The 27969-nt window shown below is 36.8% G+C and overlaps 1 protein-coding gene across 1 annotated transcript in view; it reads right to left on the bottom strand.

Annotated features, from left to right (window-relative positions):
* The window catches only part of HECW1 (HECT, C2 and WW domain containing E3 ubiquitin protein ligase 1), a 592628-nt gene that overhangs the window by 54552 nt on the left and 510107 nt on the right, over positions 1–27969 (bottom strand). Inside the window, exons 22-23 of the mRNA XM_045827195.1 lie at positions 2588–2686; positions 1248–1377 (exon numbers count right to left, since the gene is read on the bottom strand). Coding sequence (XP_045683151.1) covers positions 1248–1377; positions 2588–2686 — 229 coding nt within the window. The remainder of the gene's footprint in view (positions 1–1247; positions 1378–2587; positions 2687–27969) is intronic.

Raw genomic sequence — 27969 nt, 5'->3', positions numbered from 1 at the left:
ACATGAATAGACACTTCTCCAGGGAGGACATACAGAGTGCTCAAAGACATATGAAAAGATGCTCAGTATCAGTTGCCATTGGAGAGATGCAAATTAAAACCACAATGAGATACCACTTTACACCAGTGAGAATGGCGATTATAAACAAGTCAACAAACAACTAGTGTTGGGGAAGCTGTAGAGAAAAAAGTACCCTAGTACACTGCTGGTGGGGAAGGCAGCCTGGTGTAGCCATTATGGAAAACGATATGGAATTTCCTCAGAAAACTAAAAATCGAACTGCCTTTTGACCTGGCAATTACACTGGTGGTATTATGCCCTAAGAACCCTGAAAAACCAATTCAAAATAATCTATGCATCCCAATGTTCATAGCAGGACAATTTACAATAGCCAAGTGCTGGAAGCAATCTAAGTGCCCATCAGTAAATGAATGGATCAAAAAACTGGTACATTTACACAATGGAATACTATGCAGCAGAGAGAAAAAAGGAGCTCCTACTCTTCATAACAGCATGGATGGATCTGGAAAGCATGCTTAGTGAAGTAAGCCAAGTGGTGAAAGAGAAATACCGTATGATCTCACTTATAAGTGGAACCTAATCAAGAAAAGAAACAAGCAAGCAAAATATAATCAGAGACATGGAAATAAAGTACATTTACCAGAAGTGAGGGGGGATAGGGATAATAAGGGAAGAACTGGCAAGGAACATGTGTGAAGGACACATGGACAAAGCCAAAAGGGGTAGGTTTGAGGACGGAAGTGTGGTAGGGTGGGGCAGGAAGCATGATGTGGGGGAAATTAGACAACTGTACTTGAATAATAAGAATAAGAATAAGAATAAGGAGGATGAGGAGGAAGAGGACAAGTAGGAGGGGGAGAATGGGAAAATATTTTCACATGTATAACATGGATGAACTTTGAGCATATTATGCCAAGTTAAATGAGCCAGTCACAAAAACAAAAATACTATGCTTCCAGTTATATGAAGTACCAACACAAAATCATAAAAAAAGAATGTGAATTTGTGGTTGCAAGGGTCCAGGGAGAAGGTGAAATGGGGAATTGCTGTTTAATGGGTATTAGATCTTGTTTGCAAAATCAAAATCTTCTGGTAATAGTTTCACAACAATGCCAATATACTTAAAATTACTTAACTGCAAACTTAAAAGTCATTAAAATGGTGAGTTTATGTTAATTTTTTACAATCAGAAGCAAAATATCTTCTGAATCCCATATCTTACAAACCTGTCCAAAAACTTCTTCATTAACAGTGAAAGTGAGGTCTAGTATATCTGTGATATTATTGTCCTTCATCCATTGCAAGCTCTGGTGGAATTCCTCATCCAAATATTCCAGGTCACTTAAACTGCAGGGCCTGAGTTTATGTAAAGGGAGAAAGGTTAAACAAATGTATGTGCAGACCTCATTCCAAATATTTTAAAATTATTATTTTATTAACATATAATTCCCATTCTGTGGCGGTTGTTTTTTTTTACATTTTTTATTGTTCAATTATAGTTGTCTCAATTTTCCCCATTGCTCTCTCCTGCCCTGCCCATCACCCCTCTCCCACACTCAATCTCCCTGACATTGTCCTTCATGGGTCCTTTATACCTGTCCCTTGACTTGATCCTTCCCCTTTTTTCTCCTCTTATCCCCCTCCTTTTACCCCTCTGGTCACTATCAGTTTGTTTTTTATTTCCATGTCTTTGGTTCTATTTTGCTTGCTTGGTTGTTTTGTTGATTAGGTTCCACTTATAGGTGAGGTCATATGGTATTTGTTTTTCACCACCTGGTTTATTTCACTTAGCATTTAACCAAAATGTTGTTATGCCACTCCTGGCTAAAACAATGGAGAGCTGTTTTAACAATTTGATACTTTTGAATATATTGCTGTTTTACTATTTAAAAAATACTAAATTATCTACAATAATAAACATAAAATAATTATTGACTCATGAACTCTCATGGCAATTAGATAAAATATTTATTTTAAAACAAGTTTTAGACAGGTCAATTTTAATTAATAATTAAAAATGTTTATAATATTTATTTAAGTTATAATTATTTGAGCAAAGTATTTCATATTCATTATATGATGTTATAATAGTCTTATATGTTTACATAAAACTTCAATGCTTTATTTTTTAACTTTATTTTTATTGTTCAAGAAAAGTTGTCTTTATTTTCCCCTCACCATTCCCCCCAACCCCAGCCATGCCCAGTTCCCATCCTTGATCCTGCCCTCCTTTGGTTTTTTCCATGTGTCCTTTGTTGATGTTCCTGAAAACTCTTCCACCTTTACCCCATTATCCCCTCCCACCTCCCCTCTGGCTGCTGTCAGTTTGTTCTTCATTTCAATGTCTCTGGTTATATTTTGCTTGCTTGTTTGTTTTCTTGATTAGGTTCCACTTACTGTATTAAAATTTTTATGTGATATCTAATGACTCAGAAAAGTAAACCACCACAAACCTAAGAGGAATTGTTAGACAAAACAGGGACAAAAGGGCCAGAGGCACTAGGGAGGCCAGCACCTGTTGTCTTACAGGTAAGGCCAGATGGACCCTGGCTTGCAATATACTTACAGTCTCAGGAGTGCCTTATAGAAAGGTCTTGTAAAGAAGGCATCAAGAAGGTACTGATGTATCAGAGCCAGACCTAGGATACGACCACTAAACCTGAACCTGGAACACAAACAAGACAGAGATTTAAGAGCAGGTAGAATTTTACATTGTTAAATATATTAACTTATATTTACATTGGATGTATTTCTTTATCGTACTCATCTTAAGACACCTAAGGCATGTGTCAATTGATGACACAAGGGAGACACCCATTCTCCTCCCTATTCTTTACCATAAACACTGCCTATGTGCTTGGTATGTACTAAAGGAACTATTCTCTTCCCCAAGTACCAGAATAAAATCATTTGGTCAGCATTCTCTTCCCAGGCCTGAGAATATAAGAAGCCAAGGGAAGAAACATGCTGGTGAAGGGGATTTCTGGATAAACAGCCTACACTGACCCTGAGGAGAACCTGAACCCAAGGACATAGACAGTTTTCTGTCTATGGATCCTTACTTATTGAAACATTCCAGAAAAAACACCTGAAGTTTAATGTGTGTCCACTATACCGGGGAGTGGAGGAATTGAGTAAAAAAACACATATTGCAGTTGAGCTCACATTCAGTGGGAAGAATTACATTGATTTACATTGTGTTAAGCAATGAGCTGAGTTTTCATTGCCACTTAATATTGTCAGGCCAAACATACAAAGAAGAAGGTCTCTCCTGGAAAGAATTTGTCATGTAGACCTGGCCACTTCCAGGTGTCCTTTCCTAATTTAAATCCTTGTTGAGGTCAGTAACTTCCTGGAATTTTTGCTAGCAACCTGCTTAACTGGATGCAGAGGCTCTCTAGAACTTGATCCCATCAGTGCTCTACTCCTGAACAGCTTCTTGTTGGCCAGGTCTAGCACACCAGTTTTTCCACTATGCCAGGCTTGTCCATCAGTGGCACCTACCTCCATAACTAGGGTCCTCTTGTTCTTTTCCGATATGTCTAGATTTTCATCTAAGTAAAGAATTAAGTTGTGAATTTTCTCAGGTCCTCCCAATTAGAATTCCCAACTAACCCATCTCCACTACTTTTTCATAAGGCTTTTTTTAGACTCAAAAGATTTTTCATTCCATAGTGACTATAAAAAAAAACACTTAAAATGACTAGACTATCTGATCTTGTAGAATAAGCATAATTATAAACAATACTTCAAATGTCATGTTAGAAATAGTAAATGTTTTTTGCATGAAATAACATACAAATATTATTGAGTCTGAAGAGGACCCCAGTAAGGGTGCTATGGGGCACTGTAGATGGGTAGGTTCACAAAGTAATCAAACATCTTAGAATTTTTTAGGCCAGTGTGCTCTGAGTGCTTTTTACTGACCACTCCAATAACTGATGATTCCCAACACGGTAACCATGGTCTTGTGCATGAAAACACAGTTCATACCAATACAGACTTGCTTACTCTAAGGCTTTACAATTGATGCTTTTTACAATATGGTGGACTTGTGGCTTTCCACATAGAGATGACTGAGACCACTCAAAGTGTGAATAGAGCAAATATCAACACAGAGGTGTCTGGCCAAGTACTATCTTAATTTAGAAGTGGTCCTGGAAATCCTAGTAAAGAGAAATTGGCTGGGAGTAAGTATCCTCAGATATGAAATACATGAAAATATTACATGATAATATTACTTACAGTTCCATGTTAAAAAAAATGAACATCTCAAGGTTTGAATATGGCAGTAGGGTTGGTGTAAGCTGAGTCCACTTGTTCCTGCCCCCAATCTGGATTTTCAGCTGAACTTCCAACAACCTGAACAATCAACTGAATCCTAGCTGATATAAAGTTTTAAAGCCAAGAAGTACAGAAGGTGCTTCATAGAGTCTGGTAAGGGATTTTTATAAGTGGAAGAGGAAATACCTTGTGTATGTCTCCTGTCACAGCAGAGAAACTAGAGAGAAATTGAAGTTCTGGAGTTTCCTCTCCCCTTGGACCCAGGATACTTAGTTCGACACAGCAATCCCCAACCTAAGTTGGTGAAAACTTGGGGGGCATTCCACTGAGATTGAGACCCAAGCTGCACACTCACAGCATGCAGTGCATCCATAGTTGCAGCGCCAACCTTGAGAGCCCAGGATAGAGGCTGAGACTGATAAAGGGACCAGGTAGCCACACTGAGGTCTGTTACAGTCACCTACAGGCTGCAGTCAGCAGTGACTTTGAAAGGCATTTTGTTCCTTAAGGAGGTTTTATGCATGGAGACCCAGTCAGTGATCCAGTTGTGTGGTTTGGGTATTGCATAGAGATTGATAAGGGGAACTAAAGTGTGGATAGACAAAAAGACCAGAGGTACTAAGCCCCAATTGCATGCAAAAATTGTATGCACAGCTGGTCTATCAGAAGAGATTGAAATGGAAACTCCAGAGCTCCCTGTCCTTTGAACTGTGCAGCTGTAAAAATACCAACAGCAATATAGAGGAAAAGGGGTGACTGTGGGGTCTCTGGAAGTAGGAAGCAGTGAGGTTCCACCACACTTGTGAAAATAAGAGATAGCTGATTTAGTATGAAGAGCTTCTATGGTTTAGGCACCAGATTGAAGGGTTCACTATATAAGCTCAGATTTTGATAGAAACCAACTGATGCAACAAGGCTGATTGCTGGGGAATCGCAGGGCAGAGACTGAAGCAGAGAACGTGCTGAGTAGCTTGTTCATCAACAGTTTTTCCATTCTGAAGCATGCGCGTGTCACCTTAACCTCATTGCGAATTCCTTGTGCAGCTCTGCTGCCTTGGAGAGAAAGCTAGCTGAATGGAAAAATATTTTTGGCTTGTTCTGAATTTTCCTCAGCTGTGCCAAGTCATGATAGGTATTTGGGTTCTTTCCCACTGAGACCAGCTTTTTGGAGAGATCAGAAATTTGTGCAATGACAGGTTTTTTTTGCTCCACCCAGGTCGGCTTGCAAGCCAACCATGTGCTGCCTAGGGCAGAGAGTTCTGGACCGTGTCTCTTGTGAATGCTGTAGACTGGAAGTTAGATGGGTGAGAGTTGAGATCCTGAGATACTCTGCAGTGAGGCAAACTTATTGTCAGCCATGGCAAGAGAAAGGAGTGCCCATCCTTCTTGTAGGGTTTGTATGCACCACCCTCAATGTAGAAACTCTGTAGAACAGCCCTGCAAGGTCCAAAATTCTCCTGCTAGGTACATTTCCACAGGGAAAATGAAGAAAAACTCCAAACAGATTTTCAAAGTATGAGAGTTTTGGAGGAGATTGCCTGAAAACAGGACAGAGAGCTTAGCCTCCTACTGAGGTCTTGGAATGAGAAAGAGAGCTAGTTTGCACCTGTGGTATGGTCTTGTCCCAGGCCCAATGTGGGACTCTTTTGAACTCTTCTCTGAAGTCCAGAACTGCTGCGCTCACTCCTGTGAAAGGTACATTGAGAATGCACCCATTCTGAATAGGAAGTGAGCCTACCTATGGAAGCAATTGCCAGAGTCTGTGGCAAAGACTGAAGGGGTTGGCCTGGAGTAGGAGCTACTCTCCCCCTCACAGAGCACCCTAAGACAGAAGGACCAATAAAATGGGAAACCTGACAACCCTACCTCAACAGACCTGCTCTCATCTTATAGACCCTCATTAAAAAGCTAAGGAGAAAGACCAGGTGAACCCAGGGAGGGGCAGAGTGGCCAAGGGGGAGGCCAACCTCAGGGAACCTTGGCTCTTATACAGAACTTCCATTAGTTCCAAGCAGAAAAAAGCTGACTCTTTTACACAGACTGGCCCTTCACACGCACAAGCAGGTCTAGTAAACACAGACACAAGCAGAAAACAGCCCAGTAGCTACAGAGAGATAGCCTAGGGGTGGTTAAAATCAACATCTGAAAATGACCTGTATCTGAATCCCATTCAACTGGACCCAGAAACAACAAAATCATTTGTAGGTTTCATCTTATACAAAAACTCAAACCAACTAGCCACACAATCATTATACCCAAAGGGGGATTCCTGAAGCTCTGGACTCTGCTGGGAGTGACTCCTCATCAAGGGGCAGCAACTGCACACACGGAGGTTGAGAGTTCCTCTTACTATCACCCAGCCAAAAGGTATACAATTACCTGTGAAAAAGCCACAAGCATTTAACATAAAAGTACAACAAGGAGATAACAGTATTAACAAGAAACACTTCTAGGCCATGGATTTTGGGTGTTCTGAAAGATTGTACAACTAAACTTAGCAAGACATCTTTATCACAAAACAACCAAAGAGGAAGGTTCGGGAGACACAGGATGCCTACCTAACACACAGAGATCAAGTGGAGTGACAAAGAAAAATATCCTAACCAAAAGAACAACAGAAATCCCCACAGAAAGAAAGAAAAGATATAGATAAAATGAAAGCAACACAAATATCAAATGCAGAGTTTAAAATAACAATTTTAAGGATGCTGAAAGGTCTTACAACTCTTACCTAGGGGAACAATAGATGATCTTAGTGAGAATTTAAATAAAGATATTGTAAGCATTAAAAAGGGTATAGAAAACATAAATAAGAACATAAGAGAAATAAAACTTATAATATCTGAAATGAAGAATTTGCTTGAAGGAATCAAAAGTAGACTAGAGGAAGCACAGGATCAAAACAGCAAATTAGAGGGCAAGATGGTAATATTCAGCCAAAGAAAAAATAAAAAAAGAAAGAGACTTAAGAGAAATGAGGGAATTCTAAGGGACCTTTGGGATAACATATAGCATAACAATATCCACATCATAAGAGTGCCAGGAGATGAGTGTGAGAGGACAGAGAATCTATTTGAAGAAGAAATGGTGTAACACGTCCACAACCTGATGAAGAAAAATGGCACACAAGTTCAAGAAAGATAGAGAGTTCCAATAAAGATAAATCCAAAGAGACCTAGATTAAGATACATCATAATTAAAATAGCAAAACTTAAAGACAAAGAAAGAATTTTAAAGGTGGTTAGAGAGAACCAGTCAGTTACATACATAGAATCTCAAATTATTTATTAACATGAACACTACAGACCAGAAGAGATTGCCAGAAAATGTTCAGAGTGATGAAAGCTAAGAATATGCAGCCTTGATTGCTCTACCCAGCAAGGCTATCATTTAAAATCAAAGGCCAATTAAAGAGCTTCTCAGACAAAATCAGATTAAAGGAGTTCATTATCACCAAACCAATGATGCAAGAAATGTTAAAAAGAAGAAATATATACCTAGAGAGAAAAACATAGGTACAATACAAAAAATGACAATTGTCAAAAAATGACAATACAAAAATGACAATAAGGAAGTACCTGTCTATAAAAACTTTAAATGTAAATAGGGAGTCTGGCCAAAATGGAGGCATAGGTGGTAATGCCTTGCTTCCTCACACAATCAAAAGAAGGATAACAACTAATTTAAACATAATAAACAATCAGAACTTCCAGAAAGGTGAACTGTGTGGAACTCTGACAATCAAAGAGTTAAAGAAATATTAACCCAGACTGGTAGGAGGGGTGGAATGGGCAGAAGGGTAGAGATGACCCATGGTAACATGGCTGACATAGTTTGGCGAGGCAGGGGCTGGCTGACCAGGAAACTAAAGACTCAAAACTTCTGGATGTAGAATTCTGTGGTGGTCATGAGAAACTTTCAGTCTCACAGGTGAGTTCTTTGGAAAGTGGGGCTAGAGTGGAGCAAGTGAGCACCACAGTTCCCTCTCTGACCTCTTCCCCACATACAGAGTCAAAATGCAGTGGAGAGGGTTGCTCTGCACTAGTGAATACCTAAGGCTCTTCCCCTTACAACATAGCTCATGCACTAAAACAAATGAATATGACCCAAATGAAAGAACAGATCAAAACTCCAGAAAAAGTGCTAAGCAATGAGGTGATAGACAATTTATCTGATGCAGAGTTCAAAACACTGCTAATCAGGATGCTCACAGAATTGATTGAGCTTGGTGGCAAAATGAGGGAAGAAATGAAAGCTGTACAAAGGGAAATACATAAAAAATACAGAGAACCAATAGTAAAGGGAAGGAAACTAGGATGCAAAACAGTAATTTGGAACAAAAGAAAGAAATAAGCATCCAACTGGAACAGAGAGAAGAAACAAGAATTCAAGGGAGGAGCTTAGGAACCTATGGGACAATTTTAAGCATTCTAGTGTCTGAATTATGGGGGCGCCAGAAGGAGAAAGGAAGAGCAAGAAATTCAAAACTAATTTGAAAAAATAATTAAGGAGAACTTGCCTAATCTGGCAAAGGAAATAGACTTCCAGGAGTTCCAGGAAGCCCAGAGAGTCCCAAAGAAATTGGTCCCAAAGATGAACACACCATAATTAAGGCACATCATAATTAAGTTACCTAGGTTTAACGATAAGGAGAGAATCTTAAAAGCAGCAAGAGAAAAGGAGATAGTTACCAATAAAGGAGTTCCCATCAGCTATCAGCTGATTTCTCAAGCCCATCAGTAAATGAATGGATCAAAAAACTATGGTACATTTACACAATGGAATTCTATGCAGAGAAAGAAAGAAGGACCTCCTACCCTTTGCGACAGCGTGGATGGAGCTGGAAAACATTATGTTAAGTGAAACAAGCCAGGCAGTCAAAGACAAATACCATATGATCTCACCTTTAACAGGAACCTAAACAACAAAACAAAGAAACAAGCAAAACATAACCAAAGACACTGAAATAGAGGACAGGCTGACAGTGACCACAGGGGAGAGAAGTGGGAATTTCAGGGGACAATGGGAAGGATTCACGGGAACAAATTTAAAGGACACATGGACAAAAACTAGGGGGAGGGTGGTAATGGGAGGGAAGTGGGGAGGGGTGAGAGGGGGGAATGGATTGGGAGTAAAAAGGAGAAACTGTACTTGAACAATGATTAAAATTTTTTTAAAAAAATTACCTTTATTTAAAAAAAAAGAAATTTTACAGGCAAGAAGGGGCAGGAAAGAAATATTTGAAGTCATGAAAGACAAGGGTCTGCATCCAAGATTACTGTATCCAGCAAAGATATCATTTAAAATGGAAGGACAGATAAAGTGCTTCCCAGATAAGGTCAAGTTAAAGGAGTTCATCAACACCAAACCCTTATTATATGTAATGTTAAAGGTACTTAGACCTAAGAAAGAGAAAATGATCAAAAACTATGAATAATAAAATGACAACAAAGTTATAACTATCAATAATTGAACCTAAAAAGCAAAAACAAAAACTAAGCAAACAACTAGAACAGGAAGAGAATCATAGAAATGGAGATCACATGGAGGGTTATCAGTGGGGAGGCACAGGAGGAGGATGGGAGGGAAAAGTTACAGGGAATAAGAAAAGTTACAGGGAATAAGGCAAAATGTAGAGAGAAGTAGGTTAAAGGGGCATAAGATAGACAGGGGTAGGTAGGAAATAGAGAAGCCAGAAAACTTATATATACAACCCATGGACATGAACTAAGGGGGTGGGATGCTGGACAGTGGGGGTTGCAGGGCAGAGGGGAGACAAAGAGGAGAAAAATATTGGGACAAATATAATAGCATAATCAATAAAATTTACTTAAAATGTAAATGGATTAAATGCTCTGATAAAAAAAACATAGAATAGCCAAATAGATAAGAAAACATGACCCACATATGCTGTCTGCAAGAGACCCCCTATTAGAGCAAAATATTTTCACAAGCTGATAGTAAAGGTATGGAGGAAAACATTCCATGTGGTGGGCAGAGAGACCCTCAGTTAACCAGCTGAAGCGAAGGACCCACCAAAAAATTCCCAACAACAATCAAAACCCAAATACAAAACCCAAAATTCTTCTGAACTGAAGAAGACAATGGAAGGAATCAAAAGCAGGCTCAATGGAGCAGAGGATCAGATCAGTGAACTGGAGGACACAATAGAAAAAAACTACTCAGGTGGAGCAAGGAAAGGAAAAGAGACTCAGAAAGAATGAAGGGGGGTTAAGGGAAATGCAGGACAACATGAAACATAGTAATATCCAAACAATAGGGATACCAGAAGGAGAAGAAGAGGAAGGGATAGAAAACCTGTTTGAAAAGTAATGATGGAAAATTTCCCTAATTTGATGAGAGAAAAATGACATAAATCCAGAAAACACAAAGAGTCCCAATCAAGAGGAGCCCAAAGAGTCCACTTCAAAACACATCATAATTAAAATGGCAAAATTCCAAGACACAGACAGAATCTTAAAGGCAGCAAGGGAGAAAGAGGACCTAACATACAAAGGAACCCTGATAAGACTAGCATTCACTTCTCAATGAAAATATTCCAAGCTAGAAGGGATTGGCAAGAAATATTCCAAGTGATGGAAAATGAAGGCCTAAAACCAAGATGACTCTATCCAGCAAGGTTCTCAAAATGGAAGGTAAAATAAGGAGTTTCCCAGACAAAAGAAGCCTCAAAGAATACACCTACTCCAAACCAGCACTGCAAGAGATGCTAAAGGGTGTTCTTTAAGAAAAGGGAAAAAAAAAGTGAGAGAGGGAGGAACATGGGTATGAAGGAAGTAAAATGGCAATGAGTAAGTACCTATCAGTAACAACCTTAAATGTTAAGTGGTTTAAATGCTCCAATCATGAGACATAGAGTAGCTGAATGGATAAGAAATCATGACCCACACATATGCTGCCTACAACAGACCCATCTCAGAACAAAAGACTGAAAGTGAAGAGTTGGAAAAAATATTCCAAGCAAATGGACAGGATTAAAAGCCAAGGTAGCAATACTCATATCAGACAAAATGGACTACAAAACAAGGACAATAAAAAGAGACCCAGAAGGTCACTTCATAATACTCAAGAGAAGAACCCACCAAGAAGGCATAAACATTGTAAATATATATGCACTCAACATAGGAGCACCCGAATATAGAAGGAAAATCTTGGAGGACTTCAAAAAAGATATTGACAGCAACACATTTTTAGTAGGGGATTTTAATACACCACTGTCAAAAATGGGCAAATCTTCTAAACAAAATATGAGCAAAGATACTGTAGTATTGAACAATGTCCTAGGTCAACTGGATTTAACTTGTGTGTGTGTATACAAACACACAAGTTAAATATATGTATATAAATAAATGTATAATAAAGAATATATTCTTTCATCCCAAAGCACATATATAAATATATATATTTACACATACAAATTAAAGAGTATATCTCTCTCTCTATATATATATCTATAGATATAGATATCTCTCTATATATATCTATATATATCTATATATATATCTATATATAGATATATATATAGAGAGAGAGATATACTCTTTATATTTATACTCTTTAAGAGTGTGTGTGGGGGTATGTGTGTGTGTGTGTGTATATATATATTCTTTCATCCCAAAGAAGCAAAATACACATTTTTTCAAATGCACAAGGAACACTCAAAGATAGACCATATGACAGGACACAAAACAAGCCTCAACAAATTCAAGAAAATTGAAATCATATCAAACATTTTCTCTGGTCACAAGGGAATGAAACTAGAAACCACTCCCAAGGAAAAAAATAAAAAACACTCAAATTCATGGAGATTGAATAGTATGCCATTAAACAATGATTGGGTCAAGAATGTGATAAATGAAGAAATCAAAAAGTTTATGGAGACAAGTGAAAATTAACTCACAACATTCCAAAACTTATGGGACACAGTGAAGGCAGTCCTGAGAGGGAAGTTCACAGCTATACAGGCCTATCTTAAACAAAAAAAATAGAAACATTGGAAATAAACAACCAAACTCTACAGCTACAAGAACAAGAGTAACAACAGCAAAGACAGCTTAGAACAAGTAGAGAAAGGAAATAACCAAGATTCGAGCAGAATTAAATTATATAGAAAATAAAAAACAATTCTAAGGTTCAATAAATCCCAGAGCTGGTTCTTTGAAAAGATAAATAAATAGACAAACCTTTAAGCAGACTTATCAAGAAGAAAAGAGAGAGGATGCAAATAAACACAATCAGACATGAAAGAGGAGAGGTTCCAACTGATACCACAAAAATACAAAGGATTGTAAGAAATTCCTACAAAGAACTATATGCCAAGAAATTTGAAAGCCTACGTGAAATGGACAAATTCCTAGAAAAATATAATCTTCTAACCCTTGATGAAGAAGAAACAGAAAGCCTGAATGGACCAATAAAAACGGATGAAATTGGACCAGTAATAAAAAAACTCCCAACACACAAAAGCCCTGGACCAGACATTTTCACAGGAGAAGTTTAAAAAATTCAGTGAAGAGCTAACCAGTAACCTTCACAGATTATTCCAAACAATCCAAGAAGACAGAAGACTTCCAAACTCTTTATGAAGCCAGCATCATCCTAATCCCAAAACCAGATGAAGACAAAAGAAAGGAAACTACAGGCCAATATCGCTGATGGACATAGATGCTAAAATCCTCAAAAAAAATATAGGCACACCACATCAAGCAATACATTAAAAAGATCATACACCATGATCTTTAAAGTGGGATTCATTCCAGTGATGCCAGGATGGTACAATATTTTCAAATCAATAAAAGTAATACATCTACATAAACAAAAGGAAAGACAAAAATTACATAATCATAATATTGGATACAGAAAATAATTGATAGAATACAGCACACATTTATGATAACAACACAGCAAAGTGGGAATAGAGGGAGCATTCCTCAACATTATGTTATAAACATTTTGTTATAAAAGAAATATGGGAGACCTACAACCATCATCATGCTCAAGGAACAAAAACTAAAAGCTTTCCCACTAAGATCAGGAACAAGACAAGGTTGTCCACTTTCACTACTCCTATTCAACATAGTATTGAAAGTCCTAGCCACTGCAATCAAAAAAGAAAAAGAAGTAAAAGGCATCCAAATTGGAAAGGAGCAAAACTATCATTGTTTGCAGATGACATGATAGTATACATAGAAAATCCTGTAGACTCCACCAAAAAAACTACTCAACCTAATAATTGAATTTGGCAAAACAGTGGAATACAAAGTCAATATTCAGAAGTCAAACACATTTTTGTACACAGACAATGAAAGATCAGAATCAGAGATCAGGAAAAAAGTTCCCATTTGATATAGCAACAAGAAAAATAAAGTACCTAGGAATAAACCTAAATAAAGAGGTAAAAGACCTGTACTCAGAAAACTACACAACACTGAAGAAAGAAATTAAGAAACACACAAACAAGTGGAAGCATGTGCCATGTTCATGAATTGGAAGAATTAACATCATCAACTTGTCCATACTACCAAAAGCAATTTATAGATTCAACTCACTCCTTATTAAAATACCAATGACATATTTCACAGATATTTCAAAAACTTGTATGGAACCATAAGTGACCCTGAATAGCTGCAGCAATTTTGAGAAAGAAGAACAAAGTAGGAGGGATCACAATACCTTATATCAAACAGTATTACAAGGCAACTGCAATCAAAACAGACTGGCATAAGAACACACATATAGAGCAATGGAACAGAATAGAGAGCCCAGAAATAAGAAATGTCTCAATGATAAATTAATATTTGACAAAGGGGACAGAAGCGGAAAATGGAGTAAAAATTGCATCTTCAACAAATGGTATTGCAGGATCTGGAGAGATACATTAAAAAAAATGTGAAACTCGATCACCAACTTACACCATAAAGAGTTAGATAAAACACTTAAATATAACTCATGACACCATAGAAATGCCATGGAAATCATAGGCAGGAAAATGTCATATATTCTATGCAGCAATATTTTTTTCTGATATGTCCCCTAGACCAAGGGACATAAATGAAACAATAAACAAATGTGGTCTCATCAAAATAAGAAGCTTCTGCACAGCTAAAGAAAGCAACATTAGAATGGAAAAAGAACCAACTGGATGGGAAAACAGATTTTCCAATAATACCTCTGACAAGGGTTTGGTCTCCAAAATATATAAAGAAGTCACATGAGTCCACTCCACTCCAGGAAGACAAAAAATAATTAAAAATGGGCCAAAGACCTGAATACACACTCCTCCAAGGAGAATATACAGAGGCCCCAGAGAAATATGAAAAAATGCTCAGCATCACTAGCCATCAGAGAGATGCAAATTAAAACCACAATGAAATACCAATTCACATCAGTGAGAGTGGCCATCATAAACATATCAACCAACAACTACTGTTGATGAAGATCTGGAGAAAAGGGAACCCTAGTGCACCGCTTGTGGGAAAGCAGACTGGTGTAGACATTGTGGAAAATAGTATGCAATTTCCTCAGAAAAATAAAAATGGGACTGCCTTTTGACCTGATAATTCCACTGCTGGGATTATATCCTAAGAACCCTGAAACACCAATTCAAAAGAATCTATGCACCCCAATGTTCATAGCCACACAATTTACAATAGCCAAGTGCTAGAAGCAACCTTAGTGCCCATTAGTAAATGAATGAATCAAAAAACTATGGTACATTTACACAATGGAATACTATGCAGCAGAAAGAAAGAAGGAGCTCCTACCTTTTGTGACAGCATGGATGAAACTGGAGAGCCTTATGCTAAGTGAAGTAAGCCAGGTGGTGTGTGACAAATACCATATCATATCACCTTTAAGTGGAACCTAATCAAAGTAATAATATAAAACAGACAAGCAAGGAAAAATATAACCAGAGACATTGAAATTAAGAACAAATGGACAGCAACCAGAGGGGTGATGGGTGGGGGTAATGGGAGGGAAAGGGTCAAGAGTTTTCTGGAAAAAATATAAAGAGAGGGGGAGGTTGGTGGGGAGCAGACAGCTGTATGTGAATAACAATGAAATTTTAAAAAATGGAAAAAAAAGAACAATCTGACAATAACCCAAAGGGAGTGTTAGGGGATGATAGGGAGAAAAGGGGAAGACATTTCAGGAACAACTATAAAGGGTGAATGGACAAAACCAAGGAGGCAGGGAATCAAAGGAGGGAGGTGGTGATGGCTCGGTGGGAGGGAGTAGTGGTGGGACATGCAGACAACTGTTTGTGAACCACAATAAAATTTTAAAAAATCACGGCCAAAACGAATCACAGAGACTGAAAAAAAAATCCAAACCAAAACAATATAGAAGATGAGTGAAAACAAGAGGTTGTTCTGAAAAGACAAATGAGATTGATGAACCTTTAACTAGACACATCAAAAAAAAAAAAAAGAGAGGACCCAAATAATTAATATCAGAAACAGTAAAACTGAAATATCAACTGATATTACAGAAATACAAGGAATAAGGATAAATTACTATGTAAGAAATTACTGTGAACAACTGTATACCAAGAAATTGGTCAACCTGTGTGAAAAGGACAAATTTCTAGAAACAGACAATCTTTCAAAAGTGATCAGGAAGAAGTAGAAAATGTGAATAGATGGATAACAATGAATGAAATCAATGCAGTAGTCAACTCCTGGCACACAAAAACCCTGGAGCAGATGACTGCACAGGAGTTTTACCAATCATTCACAGAAGAATTATTATTGATCCTTCTCAAACTATTCCAACATATTCAAGAAGAAGGAAGACTTTGAAACTCCTTCTATTAGGCCTGTATTATCCTAATTTCAAAACAAGGTAAAGACACAACAAAGAAGAGAATTATAGGCCAATATCTCCAAAGAATGTGGAAACTGGATTCAGCAATACATCAAAAAGATCATTAATTACAATCAAGTGGGATTTATGTCGAGAATTGCAAGGTTGGTACAATATTTGCAAATCTATAAATGTGATACATCACAAAAACAAAATAAAAGACAACAATCACATGACTATATCAACAGATGCAGTAAAAGCAGTTGATAAAATCCAACACCCACTTATGATAAGAACTTTTAGCAAGTGGAAATAGAAGGATCATACCTCAACATAATAAGGCCATATATGAAAAACCTACAGTTAACATCGTTCTCAATGGGAACTACTAAAACATTCCTTTTAAAATCAGGAACAAGTCAGTGATGTACACTTTCACCACTCTTTTTTATGTGTATTTTTATTGTTTTTCAAGTATAGCTGTCTCCATTTCCACCCTCCCCCCACCACTTTCTCCTGCCCCACCCACTCCCACCTCCTACCCTCAATCCTACCCCATTTTGGCTTTGTCCATGGGTCCTTTTCACATGTTCCTTGATGACCCTTCCCCTTATTTTTCCCATTATCTCCATCCACCTTCCTCCCTGGTTACTGTCAGGTCTTTATTTCAATGCCTCTGGTTATATTTTACTTGCTTGTTTGTTTTGTTGATCAGGTTCTACTTATAGGTGAGATCATATGGCAGTTATACCATGGAACAGTATGCAGCAGAAAGAAAGAAGGGGTGCTTTTAGCATTCTTATTCAACATAGTTCTGGAAATCCTATCCACAGATATCAGACAAGAAGAAGAAATAAAAGTCATCCAAATTAGAAAGGAGGAAGAAAGCTATCATTATTTTCAGGTAACATGATATTGTGCATAGAAATCCCTAAAGACTCCACCAATAAACTGTTAGATGAATAGGGAACCCACTTTATGGGAGAACATTTTTGCCAGTGATACATTTGATAAGGCTTTAATCTCCCAAATATACAAAGGACAAATATAACTCAATGCCAGAAAGACGACCCAACTAAAAACAGGGCAAAAGATCTGAATAGACACTTCTCCGAAGAGAACATAAAGAAGGTCCATAGGCATATACAAATTCTCAGCATTGCTAATCATCAGAGAAATGCTAATTAAAACCTCAATGAGATATCACCTTACATCTGTCAGAATGGCTGTTGGGAACCTCCCTGCCTGGTTTCAGAAGCTGTAACCCCCACCGCCCCAAGGCTAAGGCTGAGTAAAAAGACCTTGGGACAATAAGCCACTAAGGAGATAAAGCTTATCTTCTTGGCAGGGGTGCCACCTCTGCCCCCTTTACTTCCCCTTTCTTGGCCCTGGGTGGATGACTGGTTAGCCAATGACTGGTACGATTCTTCAAGGGAGGGATGACCTAAGACAGGCAAGGTCATGAAGGGGCCATCAGGGAAGGACTTTGGGGACTATAAAAAGGAGGTGAGGGAACCTCACCCCTCCACTTTAACATAGCCTAAGTCCTCATTCTATCTGTAAAAAGTCTCCAAATCTCTTGGCTGCCCACATCCCCCACCTGACTTAAGCCTGAAACAATGTTAGATGTGGGCATAGCTCTGTGCTGGAAAAGGCAGGTTTCCCCAGGGTAATCAGGCCTAAGAAAGAATGCATAAAATCCTGTTAAACCTGCTTTGCTAATAAATGGGGGTTTGCTAACCCTCAATTTAAATGATAAGGGTCCAAGCATAAAATGAGTTTGTTTCCCAAAATTTTATGGTCCTTTAGCTAACTGATCCTGACTCAGAATAAGCCCTCATACTTCTTTGAATGTTATCTATTGTTAGATCATTACTGCCTGACAATGATTGATGAGCTTTACATATATTCCCTGTATTCCTATACAAATTAAACCCAATAAAAGCCCATTGATGAACAGGCTCCAGGCCCTTCTCCACTGAGAGATTGGCTACCTTTCCTCCCCAAGCAGATCATGTCTTGGTAGACTTATTCTCATCTGTGGAGAACAGGGTTGGGGGCAGTGCTTTGCAGGTGGAGCCCTCCCTGAAATGGGTACCATCAATAAATCAACAAACAAGTGTTGGCAAGAATGTGGAGGAAAGTGAACCCTAGTGCATTATTGGTGGGATTGCATCTGGTGTAGCCACTGTGGAAATCAATATGGTTTACCCTTAAAAAATTAAAAATGGGCACTGCCTGGAGTTGCTCAGTGGATTGAGTGCCAGCCTGTGAACCTAGGTGTTGCCTGTTAGATTTTCAGTAAGGGCACATGCCTGGAATGCAGGCCAGGTCCTTAGTTTGGGGCATGTGAGAGGCAAACACACATGGATGTTTTCCTCCCTCTCTTTCTCCCTCCCTTCCCCTCTCTAAAAATAAATAAATAAAATCCTTAAAAATTTAAAAGTGGAACTCCCATTGAACTCATTGACTCCACTTCTAGGAATATACCCCAAGGATTCTGAAACACCAATGCAAAAAATAAATGTATGCACCCCTATACTTATAGCAGCATTATTTACAATAGCTAAGATTTGGAAACTGCCTAAGTGCCCATCAGTAGATGAGTGAATAAAAGAGTTGTGATACATTTACACAATGCATTAGTGTGCAGGAATGAAAAAGAAACTCTTAGATTTTGCAACATCATAGATGGACCTGCAGAAAATTGTGTTAGGTAATTAAGTCAGTTATTGAAAGAAAAATAGCACATGATCTTATATGTGGAAGGAATGAACACAATAAACCAATGAACAAAATAGCAACAGAAGCTTAGAACATAAAATAGACTGACAGATGCCAGAAAGTGGGGGTGTATGGAGTGAAAGTGGTGAAAGGATTAACCAAAGAACATTTATGCACAACTCATGGACATAGACAATAATATGGGGATTGACTTGGGGTCAGGGAGAGTGGGGCAGGGTGGAAGTGGGGAAAGGTAGAAAAGGCAGGAAGAACTGTAATAGCATAAATGATACAAATTTAAAAATAAAAATATAGTATCTCAATGAAATGCATATTTTCTAGCAAAATATAAATTATTCACTTCTATTTAACAAGTAGAAAACTTTGACAAACTAGAAAACTTTGAGGAAAAAGACTCTATTCAAAATTGAGGCTAGCACTGGATGTGTGTGAGTGTGCCTTGTGTGAGTACACATACATATATACACATACATACATTTAATTATTAATTTTTTATTGTCACTATTACAGATGTTCCACATTTTAGCTCCATTTATCCCACTCCACCTGGTACATGCTACTCCCCTGGCTTTCACTACATTGTTGTCTGTGTCTATGAGCTATGCATATATGCATATATGTTCTTAGACTAATCTGTTTCAGTTCCTCCACACACACCTCCCTCCCCTCTTAGATTTGTTAGCCTGTTCCATGTATCTGTGTCTCTGGTTTTATTTTGTCAGTTTTTTTTTCATTAGATTCCACATATGAGTGAGATTATATGTTATTTGTCCATCCATGCTGTTGGAAAGGGTAAGAGTTCCTTCTTTTCATGACCACATAATATTCCATTATTTAAACATACCACATCTTTTAAATTCATTCATCTACTTATGGGTAAAGGAACTGAATTAACAGTTCTCCAAAGAGAACACACAAAATGAGCAATAGGCATGTGGAAACCTGTTTAGCATCATAATCATCAGAGAGATTCACAATAAGACATTACCTCACACCTGCCAGAATGCCTACCATCAATAAATCAACAAACAAGTGCTGGCAAAGATGTGGAGAAAAGGGAAACCTCATGGACTGCTGGTGAGAATGCAGACTAGTGTAGCCTCTGTGGAAAACAGTACGGAGTTTCCTCAAAAATCTAAAACTGGTACTGCTGTTTAACCCAGTAATCTCACTTCTGCGAATATATCCTAAGAATACAAAAAGACAAATAATAAAGGATATATGCACCCCTATGTTCATAGGAGCATCATTTACCATAGCTAAGATCTGGAAACACATACATATTTTTAAGAGTCATTCTTTCAAACTTTTAGTGGACAGGAAACACCTCTACTATTTAAATAATTTCAGAAATTAGAAAAGAGTAGAAAACTTCTGAATTAATCCCTATAAGCTACCATAACCACAAAAGAGAATTTGGAAAACAAGCAAAAGAAAGAAAACTAAAGATATTCAATCATACATAAAAAAACTGAGTAAAACCTAAGGTAATCTGCCAATTCATTTCTAAACAATTCAAAATGATTAAGGTCATTCAATTAAAAAAAACAAAGACCCTTTGATATTAGTCATCCTATCATTAAGCTCAAAAGACAAAATTCAGCCCTGGCTGTTTGGACTCAATGGTTTGAGTGCCAGTCTATGAAGTAAGGGGTTGCCCGTTCAATTCCCAGTTCAGGGCACATGCTGGGTTGTGGGCCAGGTCCCCAGTGGGGGGCATGCAAGTGGCAATGATACATCGGTGTTTCTTTCCCTCTTTCTCCCTCCCTTGCTTTCTCTTTAAACATAAATAAAATCCTTAAAAAAAGAGGAAAATCACATTACTGTTTTTTTTCATTAGAAGCTGAAGAGTTACTTGATAATATGCACTGTCAATTTCTGAAGAAAAAAAATGTTTGTAGTAAACCAGGAATAGATGAATGCTTCCTTAGTGTAATAAATAATGCTTATCTCAGCATTTTATTTGACATTAAAAATACAGAAGGATGCTGGTTATCACCATTCCTCACAATATTCTATCAGTTCTAGTCATTGACATTAATTATAAATGAGAAATTGGAAACAGATTTAAAGTAACTCTTACTGAATGTCTATTGAGTTAATGCATATTACTTACTGTATCCAACTGATCTTTGCAACAACTGTTTTATGATTATGGCTTTCTTCATTTCACAAATTAAGAAATTGAAGACCAATAATTAACCCTGGGTAAGTGATGTATCAGAGGACACCAACCATATTTGCCTGATGCCAGAGCAGGTCTTTTCCTTTGTAGCCATTTTGAGAAGCTAAACAATAGAGAAGGTAATCCACTGGTCAAGGTACCAGGCTGTGTGTATGCCTGGTGTGTGACCATATGCAAAGTCTTAATGAATTATTCTGTGATTTCTCTTTTGGAATGCTGCACTCTTTAAATGATAGCTATTATTTCTAATCAAATTTATTGGAGTGACATTGGTTAATAAAATTATAGTAGGTTTCAAGTGTATACTTCTAAGATACATGATTCTTATATTGCATTGTGTACCCACCACTCAAAGTCAAATCATATTCTGTCAGCATGTACTTGATTCCCTTTACATTTTACTACATAACCACTCCCCTTGCATTTGGTAACCACCATATCATTGTCTGTGTCTATTAGTTTTTGTTGGTTTTTCTTGTTTATTTTGTTCACTTGTTGCTTTAAACTTTATACCTCACATATGAGTCAAATTACATGGTTCTTAACTTTTACTGTCTAACATTTTTCTTATGGTCATATTTACAAGGGTCACCATATTGTCACAAATAGTATTGTGACAATACTATTTTAGAGATAGTATTTTATCTTTTCTTATGGCAGAATAGTATTTCATTGTATATATGCAGCTACTGAGGTGTCCTTCAATAGATGATTGCCCAGTCATCTACTGAAGGACACTTCAGTAGTTTCCATATCTTGGCCATTATGAGTAATGTTTCAATGAACATAGAGGTACATATAAATGGCTTAAAGTTTTGGAAAGTAGATACCCAGAAAAGGAGTTACTGTGTCATATGGCAACTCTACTCTTAATTATTTGAGGAACCTCCATACTGTTTTACACAGTGGCTGTGCTAGTTTACATTTCCACCTGCAGTAAATGAGGGTTCCTTTTTCTCCACATCATCTCAAACACTTGCTATTACTTGTCTTATCAATAATAACCATTTAAAAAAGTGTGAGATGGTATCCCATGGTAGTTTTGATTACTTGATTTTCTCTTAGAGTTAGTAAAGTGGAGTATCTTTCCCGTTTGTCCTCCTGGGAGAAGTGTCTGCTCAAGTTCTCTACTCATGTTTTTTTACTTGGATTGTTTGTTTGGTGTTGAGTTATGTGAATTCTCTATATATTTTGATATCAACCACTTGTCCAAACTGTTGTTTGCAAATACCTGCTCATACTGGTTGGTTGCCTTTTTGTTTTGTTGGTGGTTTCTTTTGTTGTGTACAATCTTTTTTATAGTTATATATAGTCCCATTCATTTATTTTTGCCACCATTTCTCTTGCTTTTAGGGTGAAAAAAACTAATTATGTCATCTTCAAAAAGTTACAATTTTACTTTTTCATTTTCAATTTAGGTGCCTTTTGTTTCTTTCTGTCATCTCATTGCTTTTCTTAGGACTTCCAATACTATGCTGAGTTAGAGTGGCAAGAGTGGACATTCCTGTCTTGTTCCTAATCTTAGAGAAAAAGCTTTCAGTTTTTCACCATTGAGTATGATATTAGCTGAGGATTTCTAGTATATGGTTTTTACCATGTTAAGGTATTTACCTTTTATAAATATTTTATCGAGTGTTAAAATCATAGATGGATGTTTTATCTTATTGAAATTTTTTCTGCATTTACTGATAAGATCACATAATTTTATCATTTATTTTGTTAATGTGGTGTATTATATCGATTGAATGCATATGTTGAACAATCCCTGAGCTCCCTGTAATGAAGCCCACTTAATTGTGATGCCTTATTTTTTTAACATATTGTTGTATTCATTTTTAAGTATTTTGTTTAAAATTTTACATCTGTATTCATCAGAGATATTGACCTGTAGTTTTCTTTTTGGAGAGTTATCATTGCCAGGTTTAAGTACAAGGATTATGTCAGCCTCACAAAATGTGTAAGAAAATATTGCCATTACTTCAATTTTTGGAAGAGTTTATGAAGAATAGGTTTTGAATCTTTGAATGTTTGGTAGAATTCACTGATGAAGCCATCTGGTCATGGACTTTTCCTTTTGGGAAGTTTTTGTTGGTTATTTCAATTTCCTCACCATTGATCAGTCTGTTTAGATATTTCAATTGTTCATGATTCAGGCTAGAAAGGTTACATATTTCTAGGAACTTATGCATTTCATCTAGGGTATTGAATTGAAAACTTTGGGCTGTTTTTATTCTTGTTTTTTCTGGTTCTCTTAGATGCAATGTTAGATTGTTTACTTGAGTTTTTTCCTTGTTTCTTATTATTCTTTCTTATGCATCCTTAAAGCTTTGATATGTGATACCATCATTCTCATTTGTGTGTCTACAACTTTTGAAGTAACCTTTTAAAAAGGGATTCTGCTTCATTATTTTTAGAGAGAGGAATAGGGAGAGTGAAAGAGGAGAGAAATATTGATGTGCAAGACATACAACAATCTATTGCCTCTCACAGGCCCCTAAATGGGGACCTGGTCTGCAACCTGTGCATGTGCTTTGGCTGGGAATTAAACCAATGACCTTTTGGTTCATAGGGCTACGCTTAATCGACTGAGCTATACCAGCCTCAGCTGTTGTGCATTTTTAAATAGTTATAAAAAATAACATTTTTTGGTACTCTCTTATATAAAGAAGTTTTATTCTTGCTGAAAATTATTGAGAATTTCAAGAGATCTATTTTTAATTTTTTTTTTGGTTCAAGTACAGTTTTCTCCATTTCCCCTACCACTCCCCCGCCCCACCCGAGCTATCCCAACTTCCCATCCTTGATCCTACCCCCTTTGGTTTTGTCCATGTGGCCTTTATACATGTTCCTTGACAACCTTTCCCCCTTCTCCCATTAACCCCTCCTACCTCCACTCTGGTTACTATCAGTTTGTTCTTAATTTCAATGTCTCTGTCTGTTGGAGGGGAGCTAAGTGGAAAGCCACCGAAGAACATAAAGATGAATATTTAGGAAGAGAAAATCACAGTGTTAAAAAAAATTGCTGTCTACCATTTGACCAGAAGGTAATAAGGCAAATATTAAATAACAAATTTATAGAAAATATGCAGATAAAATTCTCTGAGATTTTATAATAGGAAATCTGACCTTGATATCATGAACATAATGCTTTTATACACATTTTAAAAAATTGAATTAGCTACATGTACTTTCTATGAAGACTCTTAAAAAAAGATCTCAATATCAAGGTCAAATTTCCTATTACACAATTTACAAGAATTTTATTTGTATGTTTTCTATAAATTTGACATTTAATATTTGCTTTATTACCTTTTGATCAAATGGTGGATAGCATTGCTTTAATGTTCTGATCCTCTCTTCCTAAACATTCATCTTTATGTTCTTCAATGGCTTTCCACTTAGCTCCCCTACAACACACACAAATCTTCTCCCCTACCTCACAGTATACTTCTTTGATAGGGCATAGATTTGATTTCATCAGTGTATGTCCAATTAGAAAATGGACAAAGGACCCGAATATACACTTCTCCCAAAGTCAGACACTTCACTGTCTGTCTTATTTCATTAGCACAATACTCTCCAGTTCCATCCATGCTGTCACGAAGGGTAGAAGGTCCTTTTTTATTTATTCTGCAGATATTGCATTGGGTAAATGTACCACAGATTTTTCATCACTCATTTACTAGTGGGCACATAGGTTGTTTCTAACACTTGGCTATTATAATTACCACTGCTATGAACATGGAAGTGTATAGATTCTTTTTTATTTGTAGTTTAGGATTCTTAGGGCTTAATAGCAGCAGTGGAATTGCCTGGTCAAAAGGCAATTTCATTTTTAGTTTTTTTGAGGAAATTGCATACTGTTTTACACAGTGGCTGCACCACTCTTAATTTATACCAACAATGTCCTAGAGTTCCCCTTTCTTCAAAACCATGCTGGCACTTGCTTATTGATTTGTTTATGATGGCCATTCTGACCAGTGTGAAGTGGTATCTCATTGTGGTTTTAATTTGCATCTCTCTGATGGCTAGTGATGCTGAGCATCTTTTCATATGTCTCCGGGCCCTCTGTATGTCCTCCTTGGAGAAGTGTCTGTTCAGGTCCTTTGCCCATTTTTAAATTTGTTTGTTTGTCTTCCAGGAGTGGAGTAATGTGAGTTTTTTATATATTTTGGAGATCAAATCCTTGTCTGAGGTGTCATTGGCAAATATATTTTCCTATACAAATGGTTCCCTTTTCATTTGCTGATGTTTTCTTTCACTGTGCAGAAGCTATTTATTTTGATGAAGTCCTATTTGTTTATTCTTTCCATTATGTCCCTTACTCCAGGGGACATTTCAGTGAAAATATTGCTGTGTAGAATATCTGATATTTTCTTCCTATGTTCTCCTCTAGGACTTTTAAGGTATTGGGACTTATATTGAAGTCTTTTATCTTTCTTGGGTTTATCTTTGTGTATGGGGTAAGTTGGTGGTTGAGTTTGTTTTATTTTGTTTTGTTTTTTTTACATGTAGCTGTCCATAATACTCAGCACTATATGTTGAAGAGGATATTTTTACTCCCTGTTATTCTTCTGACCCTTTGTTGAACATTAATTGCATATATAGAAATCAGTTTATCTCTGGGCTTTCTATTCTTTTCCATTGTTCTATATGTCTTATGCTGGTATGAGACTGTTTTGATTATAGTGTCCTTACAATATACTTTGATATCAGGTACTGTGATCACTCCTACTATGTTCTTCTTTTTCAAAATTACTTGCAGCTATTCAGGTCATTTATGGTTCCATACAAATTCTTGAAATGTTCATTATAGTTTTGTGAAATATGTCATTGGTATTTTAGTAGGGATTGCATTGAATCTATAAATTGCCTTGGGCAGTCTAGACATTTTAATGATGTTAATTCTTCCAATCCATGAATATGGTATATGCTTCCATTTATTTGCATCTTCCTTAATTTCTTTCTTCAATGTTGTGTAGTTTTCTGAGTACAGGTTTTTTACCTCTTTGGTGAGGTTTATTCTTGGTACTATATATTTTCTTCTTGCTACAGCAAATGGTATTTTTTCTGGTTTCTATTTCTAATATTTCACTGTTGGTGTACAAAAATACCTTCAATTTCTCTATATGGATTTTGTATCCTGCTGTTTTGCCAAATTCCCTTATTATGTTGAGTAGATTTTTGTTGGAGTCTACAGACTTTTCTATGTATACTCCCATGTCACCTGTAAACAATGCCATTTTTACTTCTGCCTTTCTAATATGGATGCTTTTTATTTTTCTTGTCTGACTGCTGTGCCTAGGAATTCTAATATTATTTTGAATAGAGGTGGTGAAAGTGGACAACATTGCCTTGTTCCTGATCTTAGTGGGAAGGCTTTTTATTTTTCCTATTCAGTATGATGTTTGCTATAGATTGCTCATATATGGCCCTTATAATGCTGAGTTATGCTCACTCTACTCCTACTTTCCTGAGTGTTTTTATAATAAGTGAGTGCTGTACCTTATCAAACACTTTTTTTCATATCTAATAATATGTCACGTAATTTTTGTCTTTCCATTTGCTTATGTAGTGTATTACATTTGTTGATTTGCAAATATTGAATCATCCTTGCATACCTGAGATGATTCCCATTTGATATGTTAAGTGAAATAAACCAAGCATTGAAAGACTAATAATCATGCTGTATGATCTTTTTAATGTGTTATTGGAACAGGTTCCTAATATTTTGTTGAGAATTTTAGCATCTAGGTAAACCAAGGATAATGGCTTATAGTTTGTTTTCTTTCCTTGTAGTGTCTTTATCTCATTTTGGAGTCTTACCTGTTCTTGGATGTTTTGGCATAGTTTGAGAAGAAATGAGGTTAGCTCTTTCCTAAATGTGTGGCAAAATCCTCATGTGAATACATTCAGCCCAGGACTTTTGTGTACAGGGAGTTTTTTGATTACTGCTTCAATTTCCCTAGCTGATATCCATCTGTTCAGGCTTTCTGCTTCTTCTTGACTCAGTTTTGGAGGATTTTACATTTTTAGTAATTTTTCCATTTTGCCCAGGTTTTCAAATGTCTTGCCATGTAGTTTTTCATAGTAATTTCTTCTGATCCTTTGTATTTCTGTGCTGTCAGTTATAATTTTTGCCTCTTTCATTTCTGATTTTATTAATTTGGGTTGTCTCTCTTTTTTCTTGTTGAGTATTATTGAAGTCTTGTCAATTTTATCTGTCCAAAAAACCAGGGCATGGATTTATTGATACTTTGAATTGTTCTTTTAGTCTCTACATCATTTAATTCTGCTCTGATCTTCCTTATTTCCTTCTACCTACCTGCTCTTGGAGTTGCTTGTTGTTGTTACTCCAGTTCTTGTAGATATAGGGTTAGGTTGTTTATTTGGAGTGTTTCTAATTTTATTAGGTAGGCCTGAATTGCTGTGAACTTCTCTCTCAGGACTGCCTTAGCTGTGTTACAGAGGTTTAGGATTGTTATGAATTAATTTTCATTTCTTTCCAGAACCTTTTTTATTTCTTTCTTGACCTCATTAACTCATTCATTGTTTAATAGCATGTTATCAGTCTTTATGAGTTTGAATGTCTTTGAGTTTTTTTTGTTGAGGTTGGTTTCTAGTTTCAGATTCTTGTGGTCCAAGAAAATGTTCAATATGATTTCAATGTTCTTGAATATTTTGAGGCTTTTTTATGTCCTATCAGGTGGTCTATTTTTGAAAATGTTCTATGTGCATGTGAAAAGAATGTGTAATTTGCTTCTTTTGGATGAAATGGTCTACATGTATCATTTAATGCCATTTGATCTAGGGAATTTTTGATGCCACAATATCCTTGCTGATATTTTGTTTGGAAGATTTATCCATTTTTGACAGTGCAGTGTTAAAATCACCTATTGTAAGTGTGT

This window comes from Phyllostomus hastatus, unplaced genomic scaffold (assembly GCF_019186645.2).
Source record: "Phyllostomus hastatus isolate PE091 unplaced genomic scaffold, TTU_PhHast_1.1 phas_scaffold_78, whole genome shotgun sequence".
NCBI lineage: Eukaryota > Metazoa > Chordata > Mammalia > Chiroptera > Phyllostomidae > Phyllostomus > Phyllostomus hastatus.
Note: the sequence above shows the minus strand (reverse complement) of the source record. Positions and strands in the feature narration are given on the sequence as shown.